The 17,986-nt window shown below is 38.0% G+C and overlaps 1 protein-coding gene across 2 annotated transcripts in view; it reads left to right on the forward strand.

The window, feature by feature from the left end:
• Window positions 1-17,986, forward strand: part of UNC5C (unc-5 netrin receptor C) — a 374,301-nt gene that overhangs the window by 307,171 nt on the left and 49,144 nt on the right. The window contains exon 8 of one of the 2 annotated variants that reach the window (XM_014528684.1): window positions 15,985-16,041. The exons of the other annotated variant lie outside the window; for it this stretch is intronic. Coding sequence (XP_014384170.1) covers window positions 15,985-16,041 — 57 coding nt within the window. The remainder of the gene's footprint in view (window positions 1-15,984; window positions 16,042-17,986) is intronic. 2 annotated transcript variants of the gene reach the window in all.

A 17,986-nucleotide genomic window follows, 5' to 3' on the forward strand; every position in this document is an offset into this window, starting at 1 on the left:
TATATATATGACAGGAAACATTTCTGCAGGTAGATTTACCAATTTACACATACGTAATGGGAACATCTTCACAGCTCCTTGAAAATGCTGGGTTTTGTTAGAAATTATGTTTTTTGAAAGGAAACAATGTTAATAAAACATCAATTTTAAAATAGGCATAGAAGGTTGGCGTACAAATACAATGGGCGCTTTAAGCTAAATTGTCACCATTTCTCATGGCTTCATTCCTTAGGTTTTCTTAATGAGATGGTTGTTTGATTTCCATACCTACAAAGTCTTACTTTTTTATTAAGGAGCCTTTAGATATACAAAATTTACCACCTCTTTCATGACCATGAATTAAGATACTAAGATTTGTTCTGCATGTACACATATACAGAGGAATAGATCAAACAATGTGATATCTTTATATCTTAAACTAATGGAAGGCAAATGTTGACATTTCTTAGAGTACATTACAAATTGCTTACAGAATCAAAACAACCAAATATATCTGTATAGAAGTTTTAACGAATAAAATAATTTATTCTTACCATTTTTATGATATTCTGTTTACCGTCCAGAATCGGTACACACAGGGACCTTTTAAAAAGAAACCTTACTTAAAATACTAGTAAATATGTAATTATGTTGCTGACACAGAATAAAAATCCAATGGGCCTTTTATTTCTCTGTCCACAGTAGGTTACATCCTTTGAAAATGGGCTGCTGCTGAGTGTAAAAAGCACAGCTTCTGGTTATGATTTGGGGACTACATCTCACTAAGTTTGTACCCGAAATGCAGGCGGTAGGTTACATTCTTTGAAAATGGGCTGCTGCTGGTGTAAAAAGCACAGCTTCTGGTTATGATTGGGGGACTACATCTCACTAAGTTTGTACCCGAAATGCAGCATGAGAGTAACACAGCTGTTTTACTAACCATTTATCCAGACATGCAGGGTTTGTTCCTCTAGGCATGGTTTGAGTGAGGATTAAAGTAAAAACATATGTCACACCAGTTCTTCTTTTAGCATTTTAATGATATATTATTCTTCCTTTAGTATTTGACAAACTGATTCATGTGATCAAACACAGCAAAATTTGAGGTTGTTCTCTCTCTCTCTCTCTCTCTCTCTCTCTCCCTCTCTCTCTCCCTCTCCCTCTCCCTCTCCCTCTCCCTCTCTTCTTCTTTCCTCCCTCTCTCCCTGTCTCAATATTATATTTCAACTCTGGGTGATTTAATTGCCTGCTGCTTCCACTGTGCATATTTAAAATTTCCCAAAGCAACCTATTTAACAAGGAATACAAAGCCGCAAGACAGAACACGGGGCCTTTTATTAGTTATACAAAATGGCACATTCTAAATTATGACATTTTTCAGATACAAACATGAGATATTCTAATTAATACTTTCAGGACATAGCATTCCCTTAACGCCTAGCTTATTTCTTCCAGCATTAATGGGATTTTTTCTTATGATTGGATACTTGCCAATAATGATGGCATGAAGTGTGTATGTAAATAAGGAAAGGGAATGAAGCTACAAGAGAGTTTTTTGGTTGTTGTTTGTTTCTGTTTATTTTTTTTTATCAAATCTCTTATTAGACTGAAACATTTGGGTGTTTGGATTAAAATCAGTTAAAAATCTATTTTCTTTTACAGTTTTGCTTTGCTATAGTAACAGCCCCCATTAAGTCAATAAACTCTTTTTCATCTGCCTTCTATGTCTATTCTAGTGCAACAGAGAATTGTAGTCTATATTATTGATTTCCTCCCTGATAAAAAGCACAGAGATATTGCTGCACTGTATAATTATAATATTTTACAGTGAAAGCAATAGTTTCTGTTTACCAGTAAACTGGGTGTTTCTGACATAACATTGTTGCCAAATTCTTGCAAAGAATTATTATTGCTCTTCGCCTTTCATTTGGAAAACAAAAGGCTTTCTCATAGTGAAAGTACTAAGCTTGTAAGAAGGACAGACCTGTATTAAGAAAAAGTATGGGAGTAGAAAAGACAGAAAGTTGCAATTGCCGGTTAGGAATTATCATTTAATGTTTATTTACTTTAGGAGAATTAGTGTCTTCAGTGCATGAATAAAGAGTTCTTCATCAGAATTGCAATATTATCTCAAAATAAAGCTAGCCTATTTACCATGGAGCCAAGTATGCAATACAACCTCTGAATTCACTTGAAATTGTCAAATATAGATAAGCTGCTGGGTAGGGCAAATTCAGAATTCATAATGGATGTCAGTGGAGTTCAGAGTTACCTAGGTAACATGGTGTAGTATATTTTAAAAGCCAAAGTGGTAGTCAAAAGCAATACAATGTAGAATATATGGAAAATATCACTGTCAATGCTTATTCACTAATTTGTTCAAAACAGTTGTATTCAGACACATTGCTTTCTTATTTATCTCCCATATTATAAAATTACTACTCAGATATGTAGAAATCTTGGATAACATATTAAAACCTAAAAGACTTACATACATATGGTGTATGTGCATATGTGTGTGTGTTGGAGGGAGGGAGTGCGGGAGGAAGAGAGGGAGGGAAGGAGAGAAAGAGAAATGGAGGGAGAGAGAGAGAGAGAGAGAGGAGAGAGAGACAAGTTCAAGAGAAAGACAGGGGATTCCTCAAGTGCTAGAAATGAAGCAGGAACTAAAATCTAGAGAAGTAATGTTCTGAGTAGACCCGGGAATAACCAAGAGGGGCCTTGAACATGGCTGTAGGATGAAAGATATATCCTCATTGGACATGGATGTGGGGTTGGGAGTGAGGGTTTCAGTTTTGGCACAGAGGCAGAAGCCCTGAATTTGCAAGAGCCTGAGGCCAGGAGTTGAAAGCAAGAACCCTGCATAAAGCTGGGTTTCATAAATGGCAGCTCCTTTCATGAAAAATAACTAAAAAATATTTATCCACCAACCTAGGGAAGCCACAGGAAAATTCATGGCAGCAAAAAGAAAAATAAATAAAACCTATAGTAAAACCACAGTCCTACACCCAGCTTTGGAATGGAGTCTAAGTACAGGGGGCCAAAAATAAAAGATGTGTAATTTACATATTTGGTAAAACTTCTGGGGTACCAGCAGAAGCAAACAGCAAGCCATTATATATATATAATTTCGTAGTGGAAGGGAGAGGGAGATAGAAACATCAATGATGAGAGAGAATCATTGATTGATCGGCTACCTCCTGCATGCCCCGCACTGGGGATCAAACCTGCAACGGGGGCATGTGACCTGACCAGGAATTGAACTGTGACCTCCTGGTTCATAGGTCGACACTCAACCACTGAGCCACACCGGCTGGGCACAGAGCAGGCCATTCTTTAGAGTTCTTTCCACACCCAAGTGCATTGGTCTATGATAGAAATAGCTCCGTCTGGAAAATGAGCTTATAATACAAAGTTTCATGTCACCCAAGGGAACAGTCTGCTTAAAGGAGAGTCAGCAACATAATGTATGGGTGAGTTAGAACTCTCGTAACATGGATTCCTAGGGCAATCTGAATGAGACTATAAAATAAATAAAAACAAAAACTGTATTTTAAAAGGAATATAAGCACAAATGGAAGAATAGGATATTGTAAAAAGGGCAGTCAGATTTAGGAAAGAAATCAAATGGAAAGTCTACAATTATAAACATGATTAAAAGTTACAACTCAATAGATTAAAAATCAGATCAAATTAGAGAAAGCTTTAGATAAAGTTAGAGATAAAATTAGTAAAATGAAATGTAGAGCTCATGAAACTTCTCAGAATACAGGGGGGAAATATAAAGTGAGTGATTATATAAAAGGGAGGCTAAAACCCACGGAGGATAAAATGAGGATAACCACAATTTACTATGCAAGGGAGTGAAATTGAAAATATCTTCGAACAATCAAGAGGGCTTGCCTTAGCCAGTTTGGCTCAATGGATAGAGTGTCAGCCAGCGGACTAAAAGGTCCCAGGTTTGATTCTGGTCAAGGGCACATGCCTGGGTTGCAGGCTGGGTCCACAGTAGGGGGCGTGTAGGGGCAACTGATCAATGATTCTCTCTCATCCTTGATGTTTCTATCTCTGTCTCCCTCTCCCTTCCTCTCTGAAATCAATTTAAAAAAAAAGAGGGCTTACTACTCACAAACTCTCACTAGTAAATTACCAAACTAGGTGTGACTGAGTTACAATTTTCTAATTCCATAGCTTGTTCAAGGAAAGAACAATAATACTACCTGCATTAGACTTTACAGATAAGACCGACTACACACATAAAAATTGAATGCATAAATTCAAAATAAGATTTTTAAGGACCGAGCAGGAACAATAAAGAAAGAACAAAAAATGTGGTAAATTAAAACAATAAATGAGATGTATGCATCAGAGATCGTCATAAATCAGGGATAACAATGTAAATGAATTCAATTCACCTGTTAAAGGAAATTCAAAATTGTAGTAGGAAAAGAGTCCAGTTTTATACTGTTTATGAGAGAAATAATGAAATCATAATTATAGAGAAAGACTGACAGGTAAGAAGTGGAACTTACAATAGAGTTCAAACTTTATTTATAAAGTCCAGTTAATGGCTTTGACTAACTGATTGGGCTATTCCTAATTTAATTTCATTTCCCATTGTGCTTAAGTAATACATCTTGGAGATTTTGTTTGCTTGCAGTTTTAATTTAGATTTTTCTTGACTTTATCATTCTTAGAACGTTTAATTTTCCATTGGATATTTAATCAAAAGTTTTCTAAATTGTTTACCTGGCTATTAGTGGTTTGTGTAAGAAGTCTTAGAAATCAGATGTTTCCTCAACACAAATTTAAAAATTTAAAAGGCTTACTTACAAAATTATATAGTATGTTAAAGATATAATAATGCTAAATGCTAGCAAATGTGCAGTAAAATAGAATTTCTTGTTATTTACTAATGGGAATACAAATTTTTACCATTATTTGGGGACATGATTTGACAATATGAATTAAGAGCTTTAAAAGTGTTCATAGCCTTTGGCCCAGTAATTCTACTTCAATGAATAAAATTTCAGTAATAAAAATACCAAAAAAGATATATGCCAAATATGTAATATTCTTTGTATTTTACTGTAAAAAAAAAGCAAAATCTGAAAGTCCAATATTAGAGCCTTGGTTGAGTAACAAAAGCTACTTCCATAAGTTGGAATATCATATAGCCACTAAAATATGTATATATGCTGGTTGAACAAGAAAAGTATAATATACATTTGTAGATGCATTTCATCATAAGTATCTAAAAGTAAGCGTTAGAAAAAGGTGAATGAAATTTAGGCATTTAAGCTTGTGAGGTTATAATTGATTATTTTTCTTTTTCCGTATGCACTTTATTCTCCATATTCTTTATATTTCGTATTTCATTATGTTTATAACTGTAAATGACTTTTTAAAAAAAGAGATATTGAGAATTGCCAGAAACAACTGCATATCTTATAAGCAGAGTCCCAGGATTTGAAATGTAGCAAAATCACTGATGCGTCCTGGGAATTTGGTCACATTGATTCACATTAGATTAGATTTAAATGAGATTACCAAAAATGTATTTGCACAAAATACTTGCATAAAGCTCTGCTTTATAAAACCCTAGGTAACAAGAGTTACTTATAGCCAGTAAATCAAGTGCATATATAAAAGGAATTTGAAGACATGGGGATTTGGAACTGAATTATAGTTTTGCATTATTTCCCAGTTGCCTATTTTATACACTTGCAAACACACTTATCCTTAAACTCTTTGATAAATTGGATTCATTATGTGATGCTCTGTAATTTCATTTGTGAAACAAGGTCATGGTCTTTAAGCAATTTCAGAAGCTCGACTAAGGTTTTTAGGCCATTCGTACACATTAGTTGATATTGACTTATAATATATATCATTATCTGTTACACTGGATATATAGTTATTGGCCTGAAAAAGTAGTTCCTATATTGGAGATACTGCCTTCAAATTAAGAACTTCTAGAAATTGGTGTTATTAACACAGTCTTAAAGGTTATTTTAAAACCATCACAGTCACTTAATGTCCCAGAAAAAATTGGACATTTTTGGTTTATAAGTACATTGTTATTTTAAAAACCATTTAAAAACTGGATTCCTTTGGTATGCTGAAGGGTATGAATTGCATTGAACAAGAAAGGGTAGATGACTTGGAGTATTTTTCACTATTGAAAATAACTGAACACACATGTCTGATATGAGAAACTTAGCATTAATAACAAATGAGACTGTTTTTACTTAATTAATAATACTGCAGAATAATGTATCTTATTCAATGGGAGATCCATTGTGCTGTATACCCATTTAGGTTTCTTTATATCATTCCTAAAATTATATTACAGTAGTCCCTGGTTTTGCCATATAGTTTTGAAATAGGATTTACTTTAAATAGTTCTGGCAAGAGAGACAGAGAGAGAGAGAACTTTAGACAAAATTGAAAAAGATACAGAAGAAGAAGAAAAGCACTTAGGACGATCTCCAAAAATGCTAAGTCAAAAAGCATATTTACCTTTTTTACCTTTTATGTTGAAACTAGAGGCCCGGTGCACGAAATTTGTGCACTGAGACAGGGGGGCAGGGGAGCCTCAGCCTGGACTGCACCCTCTCGCAATCTGGGAGCCCCCTGGACTATCAGTAGTCGGACATCCTTAGTGCTGTCGTAGAGGTAGGAGAAGCTCCCGCCACCGCCACTGCACTCGCCAGCAGTGAGTCCGGCTTCTGGCTGAGCAGTGCTCCCCCTGTGGGAGCACACTGACCACCAGGGGGCAGCCCCTGCATTGAGCATCTGCCCCTGGTGGTCAGTGCGCATCATAGCGACCAGTCGTTCTGCCATCTGGCCAAAACCGACTCTCCAACATCCCCCGAGGATTCCTGGATTGTGAGAGGGTGCAGGCCAGGCTGAGGGACCCCACTGGTGCACAATTGAGGCCGGGGAGGGACCCAGGAGGTTGGCCAGCTGGGGAGGGACCTCAGGAGGGCTCCAGGGTGTGTCCGGCCTGTCTTACTCAGTCCCAATTGGCTGGACCCCAGCAACATGCTAACCTACTGGTCAGAGCATCTGCCCCCTGGTGGTCAGTGCACATCATAGAGATCAGTTGAGCAGCCTTAGGATATCATTAGCATATTGCATTTTGATTGGTTGAATGACTGACTGGCCGACCCGACGCTTAGCATATTAGACTTTTATTATATAAGATACAAGTGTATTACCAAGACCTGACAACTTTGAACTTTTATAATCTCTGTAATGAATATGTAGTAAGATCTACCTTGTCATGATTAACGTATAATGGTTCAATTCATGCTACTTTTTTATTTTCAAAATAGCAATCCAAGGTCTATACATATGGCTTAGTCCAGAAATGGTGCTTTATATGTATATATGAATACACTCAATTAGATTATTACATGCTGACTCTATTCCTGTAGACTTTAGCTTTTAATCCTATTTGAAGATTGGAATCCCATATAGGGATATGTAACAATTCAAATCGGAATTTAGAAATGCTCCTTCTTGCTGAAGAGGGTTTATGCCACAGTGGACAAATTAAAAACTGCAATTTACAAACAAGAACTGCCTGGAATTATGTCTGCATCAGTGAACTTCCTGACTTCAGGAAATTAAAATGTTATGCAGTCTGCAAATTTAGCACTTTCTCCTCATTAAAAAATTTACATGTCACACAGCTCTTCCCTTAATTCTGACATACAGAGGAAGTGGCGGAAGTCTATGTGTAAATTGTGGTATGGACATATTGCATACCCGGTTCCCCAGAATCCCAGGTGCATTTAGTGTGAGAAAATAATTTACTTTACAAATAGTTTTTTCTTGACTTCAGAATGATGTGTTTATGACTGCTATAGCAGGCATTTGAGGAGGTGCTAGTCAGTTTCCAGTGCAATTCTTGTCAGCACAGCAGTTTGATAGGGAATGCAACATTGTGAGTGTCAGACAGCGCGTGCTTTTATCTGTAGTTTGGAAGAAGTTGATGTCATAGCTGCTTCTGTACAGTCCTTGACAGGTGTAGTGTCCCAGCTGGCAAATAAATATCCTGCTTGTGGACTGGCTGCCCGACACAGTGCTCTGCTGTCTCCGGGATAGTAAGCGCGGTTTGCTTTTGCTTTTTCCCTTTCTGGTAAAACATTTTCCTGCTTTTGAAAGCAGGGATGTGGTTAGAAACTGTCACCCACAGAAACCTGTTGAACACCTAAGGAGCCCCCACACGGGTTAGTGTGAGAGGACGGATACAAGGTCTTCAGCTTCTATGATGGAAAGGAAACTCCTAGCAATTCAAGAAAGGTGCCACCTCTGACAACCACAGTAGAGTGTGGGCTCCTTCAAATTACATGGGTGCAGGGCCAGGGCTTTCAATCACATTTTCTTTTGCCTAAAAGCCCAGCGGATAGGGTGATATATGCTAGAAGAAAGCAGCCTTTTCAGGACTCTGTTATTTTCCCACCAGATGTCTTTACTGCCATGGATTATAATGTCATTGCCTCTGGATTTAATAGTTCATTATTCTTCTTAAGGAATATTGATGGGGATAGAGTCTACTTCATTAAAAACACTTGGGCAGCTGAACTGTGGATCTGATTCAACTGTTGAGTTAAATTTCAGCCATTAATTCTTCACCTACTGTGAGTCACGAGATAAGACTTTTACATCCTGAGAGGTTAATTCCGAGCTGTTCATTTTCAGAGGGTGTGGCTGTTGCCGTCAGGAAAAAGGCCAGCAGTGTAGTCAGGACGGCCTCCTATCCTGTGAAAGCTGCAGCTCGAATGACCACAGCAATTTAGGCAACTGACAGCAGTGATAAGCAAATGGTCTTTGCAATTTTTGTTGGCAAGTCCTCGAATTTATGTATTCATTTATTTGGAGATCCTTAAGCCCCTGTCAATAGATAAACTCTCAGAAGAGTGGTAAATTATAATAAATGACCCGAGTGTCTTTGACAGACCTGACCTTTGACATCATTAGTGCAGTCCTGATGGGCTGGCTAGATAAGAGTTGACCTAAAAGGAAAAAACAAAACCTGGACATGCTTATTCTGAATGGCCCTGGAGGTTTTCAGTAAGAACATTTGCATCAGAAGAAATGTAACCCGGGTGAGAAAAATCACATATTTTGGCTTAGGGTAAAGTCACTGGCAAAAAGAAAGACCAAGCAGCTAGGTTGAGGAGAGGGGAAAATCCATCAAGATTAAAGATTCTTCTCAACTCTAAGATCATAAGAATGAGGACAGATCTTTTGAAGTGCTCAAGTATACTTCAGATAGATGAATATGACTCAAACTCACCCAAAACTTGATGATTTAAACACATGTATTTTTATAGAACACAGTGCTTTTTGTAAACTATAATTAAATTGTATTCATAATTTACATCCAAACCCCCATATAATATATGAAGTATCCTCTATTTTTTAAATTCTCACAATATCGTAAATCGATTCACGTGTATTAAGGTCATCAAAGCAGCTCCCTATTGAAATATAATGAGTAAATCTGAAAGGCAGGCAGGAACACTTTATAAAACTCCACCCATCTTCCTTTGGCTAGGAATTTGATAACTAATCTGAAGAAAGAGAGTTTTAATTCCCAACTTTAGTGGACATAAATATTACTGTATCACATGTATTTTAGTTTAAAAGAATTACAGATATAATTTAAATTTTATTCACTTTCTACTTAATGCATTGACTTTAGGCCCTGGCAAATATTGCTTCTGACTCCCATCCTATATAATAAAGAGCTAATATGCTAATTAGACCGAACATCAGAACGACTGTCCGGACATCCTTCTGGACGACCATCCTTCCAGACGACCATCCGGACAACCTTCTGGACAAAGCTGGGGCTGCAAGGGCTGGCCAAGGCAGCTGGGTATGCAAGGGGCTGCAAAGGCCTAAGAGGGTTGGTCGAGACTGTGAGGGTGCAAGGGCCGAGCCCCTTGCACGAATTTTGTGCACCAGGCCTCTAGTCTACTATGTTAGATATGGCCATGCAGAAACAAACTTGAGCTGAGTTTAATTTAATAAAACCCAAAAAGTACAAAAAAAAATAACCTTACACACAGAACTTTTGGTAAGCCTCTAATCATTGCTCTCCCTTGTAAAGGAAGAAATGGAGGTGTAAAATTGAAACAGCCCACTCAATGTCCACTATAAGTTAGTGCATGAGCCAACATAGGAACCCAAATCAGTCACATTTTGAAATACTCCTTTTTTCATGTGCGCTCTTAAATGGTGGAAACAACTAGCTATCAGCTTTTTATTGCTTTAAAATATGATTTTCTTCTGATGGGTAGTGTCCTTCCAATTATTTGTGTTTATTCCTTTTTCATGCTGGTATCATTTGAGGAAAGCAATGTCTCTCTTTTAAATATTTATTTATTGCAGGGTTTTATGCCAAATACAATGTGATGATCCTACATTAACAACTGCATCATTCTAGCTTGGCTCTCCAGTTACATTGGAAGAGGAATATCCAACTTTGGTGCACCTCTTGCCCTGCCCCACACTTGAGACAAAGGCCACTGTTTGGAAGTTATTTCATTTAAGGGTGAAAATCTCTGTTATTTTAGCATTACCTCATTCAATCACTGAAATGCAAAGTAACCCATGAATATATCAAGCCCTTTTCTATTATTTCCTTGTCTCTCCTCATTTAAGTCTACCAGTTAATGCCCAGACAACACTTTAAAAGGCTGTTGAGCTATTTAGCCTAAGTACTGGGCACCCAGTCTGCTGTTTCACCATCTTTGTGATGTTGGACAAGTCCTTTTACCACTCTATGCTCCTGCTCCTTAGGCTGCAGATAAAAAAGGGTTACGGGAGGAAATCCTAACCACTGATCTATTTTGACACCAATATCCTGGGGGTTTGTGAGGTAGTGAGGCATAGAGTGGTTTTGAGGACTTTAAACCTGCCTAGTGATGCTCAGAAGTTCTGACACTTCTCACATCAATATATTAGCTTGGCAGTTTTTTTTCTATTAAATATTATCTATAGCATAAAAACAGTTTACATGATCATTTTTTTTCCAATTAATCACAAAATCATGATCCTTTTTGGCTGTCACTGTCATCTGTAAAGCAGGAAAATGATTTTTTTAAGACTGGAAAAATCAACCCAGTTGCTGTTTACTGGGGAAATTAAGATTTACACATGGTTTCTGGCAATGTTTTTGAGGTTTCCCAACTATAGACACACCAAGTAGGTTATGTTTAGACATATCGTTACACAATTAGGAGCCATGTACTCCGGGGCCATGTACTAGAAAACCAAGAAAAGCTCTTTCCTTTTTAACATACTTGAGTATGGACTCTCATCTTTTATAAAAGTTGGACAACTGCTGAAAAATATGGGCAACCCCACCTCTGGTCTAAAGGGTGACCTTGTGAAAATTAGAAAAAGTCATCCTGTCCTCAAGCCACCATCAGCCACAGATTGCTCTAGTGACAATCCAGATCTACAGTCAGTCAACACAGGCGTGAATGGCGCCGCCCAGAGCTGAACAATGCAAAACTCTCACATCATGAGCTTTACTGCCAAGAGGGTGAAATCAGATTTCAGCTTCAACATTGTTGGTAACTTTAAAATATCACTCCTCACCTCTGGGACTTAGTTTCCTCATCGGGAAACGCTGAAATAAATACCCTCTTTAAACGGTGTCTTGAGCAACAGTGAGATGGCTTCCTGGCGGGGAGCACTTCAGTATCTGAGACAGCCTCCCCTTGCTCTGTACTGTTCATGTCTTCGCTTAATTTTCCCCACAATGAAACTCTCCCAACCACTATTCTCTCAGGTCAGGGAAATCTCTCCATTGGAAAATATATGTTCTTTAAAATTACAAAAAAGAACACAACAATACCAAAAACCCAAACACAAAAAAACAACAACAAAACTAGGAGGTCATAGGGCATGAGCATGCCCCATAGTAGAAGCACTAGCTTGGCCTAGTTGCAGTTGCTAAGGCTACTGAAACCAATGGGGCAAGCAAGTCTCATTGAGTAAGTGAGTAGCCTTAGCCTCCACTCACTAAATGCCACAAAAACCCCCCGATCGTTATGACATTCAAAGAACACATCCCCTGCCCCGTTTCCAAATACCCCTTTTAGAAGTGGCACTGGCTCTGGTTGACAAACTGTTTTAGCATCAAGTTTCACTTTGGTCTTGGACATTTGCTTCTGAAACCCACCACTATATCTTTGCCAGAATCCACAAAGGCCAGGAAATAAACCTCTTTAAATGGAGAGGGTGAGAAAGTATACAGTACTTAGAAGAGTGCATTGCTCATGGTTTCTCAGAAAAACTGGGCTTCTTATCTCTATAATTACTAGGGAATCTGAAATTCAAACAAATGTCCTAAGGTCACTCATTAAATAATAGGTTGCCTTGACTCTACAAATAAAAGCCATTAAGAGCCCAGCATCTCAGTGTACTTATAATGTGCAAGATAATGATATTAATATAGTTGCCATTTATTGATTGCTTGCTATGTACCAGCATTTTATAAATCTCTTTTCTCCTTTTCACAACTGTATGGAAGTGATTCTCCCTATCTCCTTACACAGATGAGAAAACTGATGCTTTGGGGAGTGCAGTGGTTTGACCAAGTTCTCATGGTTAAGGAAGGGGCAGAGCTAGGAGTCACACAAAAGTCTACACACTTGAAAAACTCAGTTTCACTGCCTTGGCCAGTAGCCACGGTGCTTTCTCATTTGGTCTTACTTTCAAGTAGTAGGAAAAGTAACTGAAATACCTAACTTACGAACCAGGCTACTGATAGTGACACGGAAAACAATTATTTTGTACTGTGTTCTGCCCGAGATATTATTTTTCATTATTGCTGGGACTACTCTCAGCAGGGTCACCTCATTAGCAGAAGAAAATGGCCCCTGTTGTTCTGTGAGAGATGGAGAAGTGTAAAAACAAACTCTAGACAGTGATTCTGTTCCCCTTGTGTAAGGGCTGGAACAGTCACCCCCTTCTTTTCTGAGTCCCAGCCTCCTAAGTGATGTTTTAGTTCTATAGTTGCAGAAGTGTTTTGAAAAGGATGGAAAAAGTTTTACTGAGCTGCCTTCCAAATCTCTTTATCAGTGTTCCCATAATGGAGTATTTTGGGGTGTTGAACCGCTGGTGAGTATGCTGAGCACTGCTCTGTTTTAAATGTGCCCATGTAGGAAAATAACAGTTGGTCTAGATTGGTCCTAAATGGTTATGAGGAATAACTATTAGTGAGACTTTTTTAATTTTATCTTCCAGCAACCTCAAATGCAAACATTTCATCAAATATATATCAATGTAACTATTGATAGACATCTCCCAAGCCATGTGTTGTAGAAACCATCCATAAAATGACGTCACTTTGCTCTCTATGGAGAAACCCAAATGATCTTTTCAAAATTACATTTGATCACAGGACTTGCACTTCATTTAGAATAAATTCGAAATGCCTTGTCATGAACTACCAGGCCTACATGATCTCGCTGCTGCTCACGCCTCTGAGTGGCCCTTTTCCCTCTCACTCACTGCCCTCTAGCCACTCTATTTTTATGTCAGGACTTTTGCATTTACTGTCCCTCTTCATGGAACATGGTTCCCTCCTGATCTGTATTTGGCTGATTCTTTCTCATTGTTCAAGTTTCAGCTCAGACTTCATTTCAACAAAAAAATTGTTCCCTGATTCCCTAACTTTGTCATCCTTTTATATCCATTCACATTGTATTCTTTTGTCTTATTTTTTAAAAGGACTTTTTCAGCATTTGAAATGATCTTATTTATCATTTATTTTCCTGTTTGTTTTTCTGTTACACTAGAATTAAAGTAGGGACTTTTCCCATCTCATTTGTCATTGTACCCCTCTGGCTAATATAGAACCCAGTATATATTAAGGTTCAAGAGAATTTGTTGGATGAATGAATGAGTGAATGAATGAATGGATTCCAGTTCTGTGCCTGCAATGAAATATAAGACTCAGATAAATACCATAAGGCACAAAAATGTTTATTGAGTGGTCCAGATCTCCATAAATGTGGGAAAGTTGAGATTAAAATCAAAATTATAAAAAAAGTTTTTATTATTCCCTGGCTAGCCTATCAAAAACAGGGACTCTATTGGGAAGTAGGCATAAAAGCCAAGAAAACCCAGAACGGCTTTACAGGGAGAGATTTCAGCTCATGCTCTGTTTCTCTGGAAGTTGGCTTCTCCCTTTACGAGCTCCAGCTCTTCTGTGTACTGAGCAGGCCCTCACGATTCTTATCAAAACGTTCATGGTGAACATCAAATCATACCCAAATGTCCTAGTTTACACTAATTTCCAGGGCCTCTCACCAGCCAAAAACATATCTCTTGGCATCCGTCTTTAACATCATCCCTACCGAAAGGACAACATTAGTGATCTGGTCTCCTCTCCTAGCAGTGAACTCGTATTATCTTAAGTCTTTGGGGTTCAGAAATAAATAGCGTTTTCTCTAGTGCCTGTATATGTCCCAGATGTCCTGTTATTGAGTTCACAGAATACAAATGGAAAAGGGTTATTACCAGGCAGAAGCTTTTAAAATGAAAATCAAACCTAATACATGGACTCAGACACCTGGAGTAAGGAATATAATATTTATAAAACTGAGTTGGAGGTTGCAATCATTGCTCCAAAGTAAAGCATTAAATATTAACTCAAAGCAAAGCTGTCTGTGCTGCAGCAAAGCTCTCTTTCATTAAGGTGGCACTGCATGTTTCTCAGAATCACTTCCCCCAAATAGGTAAATAGCTTGTAAGAACCGAGTGTTCTGCAAACTACCGAAAAACCCACCCGAGGCACGATTTAGAATTAAAGCATTACACACCTTTGATTTTGAACCAATTAATTGTGATTCTTGTAGATCCTCTACATGTCTGCCCTTGGGTATCGCTAGGAAAGTTTAATGCTTCTTATTCATCTCCATTTGATTAATCCAAACGGTGCCAGATCATTTGATTAACTCATGTTGCAGCATATTAAATATTAGCAAACCACGGGGGCCAGTTATGAGTTGTACTTTTTAAATCTCCATATTTTTTTTTATTTCAAAAAGTTCATCTTTCATGTTTTTAAATCTTTTCTACTAATCTTCTAGTTCACATTGGTATTATTGGTATTTTTATTAATTATTATGACTACTGTTATTTCCTGTTTCCTACCTTGAGATATACTAAAAAGAAAGAAAAATAAGATTGCTAGTTATTTCTGCCTCTACTGTTGAGATGAGGTTTCCATTTTGCCCGATTTACACCATTCCTCTGAAGCCCTGAAATAAATAACCTTGTAACCTCTAGGCCCCATTGATTTTTGAATGATTTCAAATAAAAAGTTTCCACTTTCCATTGCATTGACAAACTGCCAGTCCCTGGGCGAAACCTATTGGATTCCCATTAAATGGAGGGGGCAGGAAACAACAACCAAAAATTCCAAAAAAGGGACTTCGAAATGGAGCAGGGAGAGGTGGTGGAGGCTCAGCTCAGTAAATGGGTACTTAACCTTTGACCAATGACGACAGGTCCCCTTTAGTTCTATTAGACCAAGAGCAAGCTGTTATGATTTAATAAAAAAGAAAAAACTGTTTAGGGCTTTACTGAATATGTCCTGGGAATTAAAGCATATGGCAGGGATAAGGAAAAAAGATTTGCCTTATGCTAATGACCCATGATGTCTGAAATAAATTAGATCCATTAGAGTTATGCTCAATAAAAGAAAGACTTTAAGCACTCCAAAGTTAGTGACTCGAGACCAGTTTTTGCTCTGAAATTCAATCTGCCTACTTATTAATTCTTACTGAGACTCCAGAGCAGGCAGGAGATGCAAAAGCATAGTTCTGCACTGAGCCCGAATTTTAAAGGACCCTGGGATTCGTTTTCTTTTCTTTTAATGAACCATTTTTCATGCTTCTCATTTTGTGTTCCTCATTAATTTGATTTTGTTCCTATTTTTGTGTCATTTTTTTGTTTCTTTTCAAGGTTTCATTTATCCTATTTCAACTGAACAGAGAACCCAGAATGAATATGGATTTTCTTGTAAGTCTGATGTTTGGTTTTTATGTTGCTGAATAATCTTTTAACGTTATCGCCCCCAGTTCAAGTTTACCTTTCCTTAGATCACAGATGTGCACACAGGAAATAGGTGCCTAATATATTCTAACATGAAAAGCAAATTAGATTTTCACCGCGGAAGAGAAGAAAGGGTCATTTCGAGTCTCTGCCCGCTTTCAAATCTATCAGCCTACATCCAAAGCTTGGGCCCAGTAGCTGACAAAACATATCGTAAAAAATGCTGATGTAAATAAAAGGCTGGGTTAAAATGCTAAAAAAGTAAAGGGTTGAGAAAATGCAGATCTATTGAGTTAGAAATCATGAATGTTGAATAAGTAATTGCAGCCTGGTAAAATAAAACATTAAGGATTTCGGTATCATCTTCTGACCGGAGTTCAGAATCCTGCCGCGGGCCTCAGGTAGGACCTGGCAGCAGAGTGAAGCCAGCACTTTGAAAGCAGGGCTCACACAACCAAGCTTGGGATGCTACTGGTTTTCTGAAAAAAATCTGTGCATATTGACTTGATTGGTAGGAAAGCGGATATTCTGGACACTTGGGGAAAAACAGTGGTTTAAAAATAAAAATAATAATAATCCTTTCACATACAGTGCATTTAAATACAAAACTCTAAAAGAGATGTAGTGATTTTCAACAGACAATTTCTTTGTACTGCCAATGCCTCAAAGAAATCATGATATGACAGTGTAGGTGGTGCCCTGAGCCACTGGCAATTTGAATGAAGTCACTTCACTGTATAAAGCTTGTCTGTGAGTCTTAGGAGAGAGCAGTGGTTCCTCAACTCTTAGGAGGTCCTGGGACCTACAAATCTGCAATCCCCCCAATGCACGTAGATACAAAATTGAGCATAAAAAGGCTGTTGACCACCTGGAGTACCTGTTTAATCACCTCCTTTACAGTGAGCCTAGAAGCGTCTGTTAACGTTGCTGCAAACTTGTGTGGGTCCCAGAAAACTAAAAACAGATTTAAAGATGTCAATAGGATTCAAGAAAAGTTTACTTTTGTTTGTTTTATTTATCACCTTTTGCCATCGGATCAAAGCATGTTCTATGCCACCAAGGCAACATGCAATATTTACAGGAATTTTCTTCTCTCTTTACCCAGAAACACCCCCCTCCTTCACCCCCCATCTGACCACACACTGTGTTGGTCAAATGCTTATTGCCTTCAGGGCTAGTGTGACCTTTCTGATCACTGAACCAGGCCTTTATCTTACTCGGTACACCGTAGAGCTGTATTTTATTCCAGTAATGAGTAGCTCAGATGTAATCTCTGACAAGAGACCGTGAGAAGCTCAGGGTTCTCAGAGGTAATACTGAGTCTGGATAAAAGCCCGGAGTTACCGTGGCGACCTCTGCTCCTCAGATCTGGGTCTTCTGAAAGCACACCTTTCAGGTCCAACATGTTTGCTCCTAATATTTGCTTTGCGTAGTTACACCATCCCCACCCACCCACTCCTTGATTTAGGGGAAAGTGAGAAGAGTCCTACAGAAAGTTATTTTGTGACTTGGAAGGATTCTAGGAAAGTATTCTGGTTCAGTAAATATACAGATTCAGAACATTCCAAATATTTCTAGCAGAGTGTTTATGTTTTTAGAGAACTATCAGTGAGTTCCAGCCACCTTCCAAACTTTCCACCTGAAATTTGCAATAATCTTTTTGTCTCCTATGGGTCAGGAAGGTTTTAGCTCCAGTTTCTTTTGATGCCTTGGAATGAATGATCCGTTATGCTGCCCCATTTAAGACAGATGAGTGGGTGGATAGACGCAGAGTAGGAAAGGGAAAGAAATCAGGGATAATTTTCCACTGAAAGGCCACAGTTGTTTTATATAGCTTTTGAATTAGATTTGAAATTAACCTATAAAAAAAGACAATAAATGTCTGAAAAAATTATAGCAATACGCATGTCTG

Source organism: Myotis brandtii, unplaced genomic scaffold (genome assembly GCF_000412655.1).
Source record: "Myotis brandtii unplaced genomic scaffold, ASM41265v1 scaffold645, whole genome shotgun sequence".
NCBI lineage: Eukaryota > Metazoa > Chordata > Mammalia > Chiroptera > Vespertilionidae > Myotis > Myotis brandtii.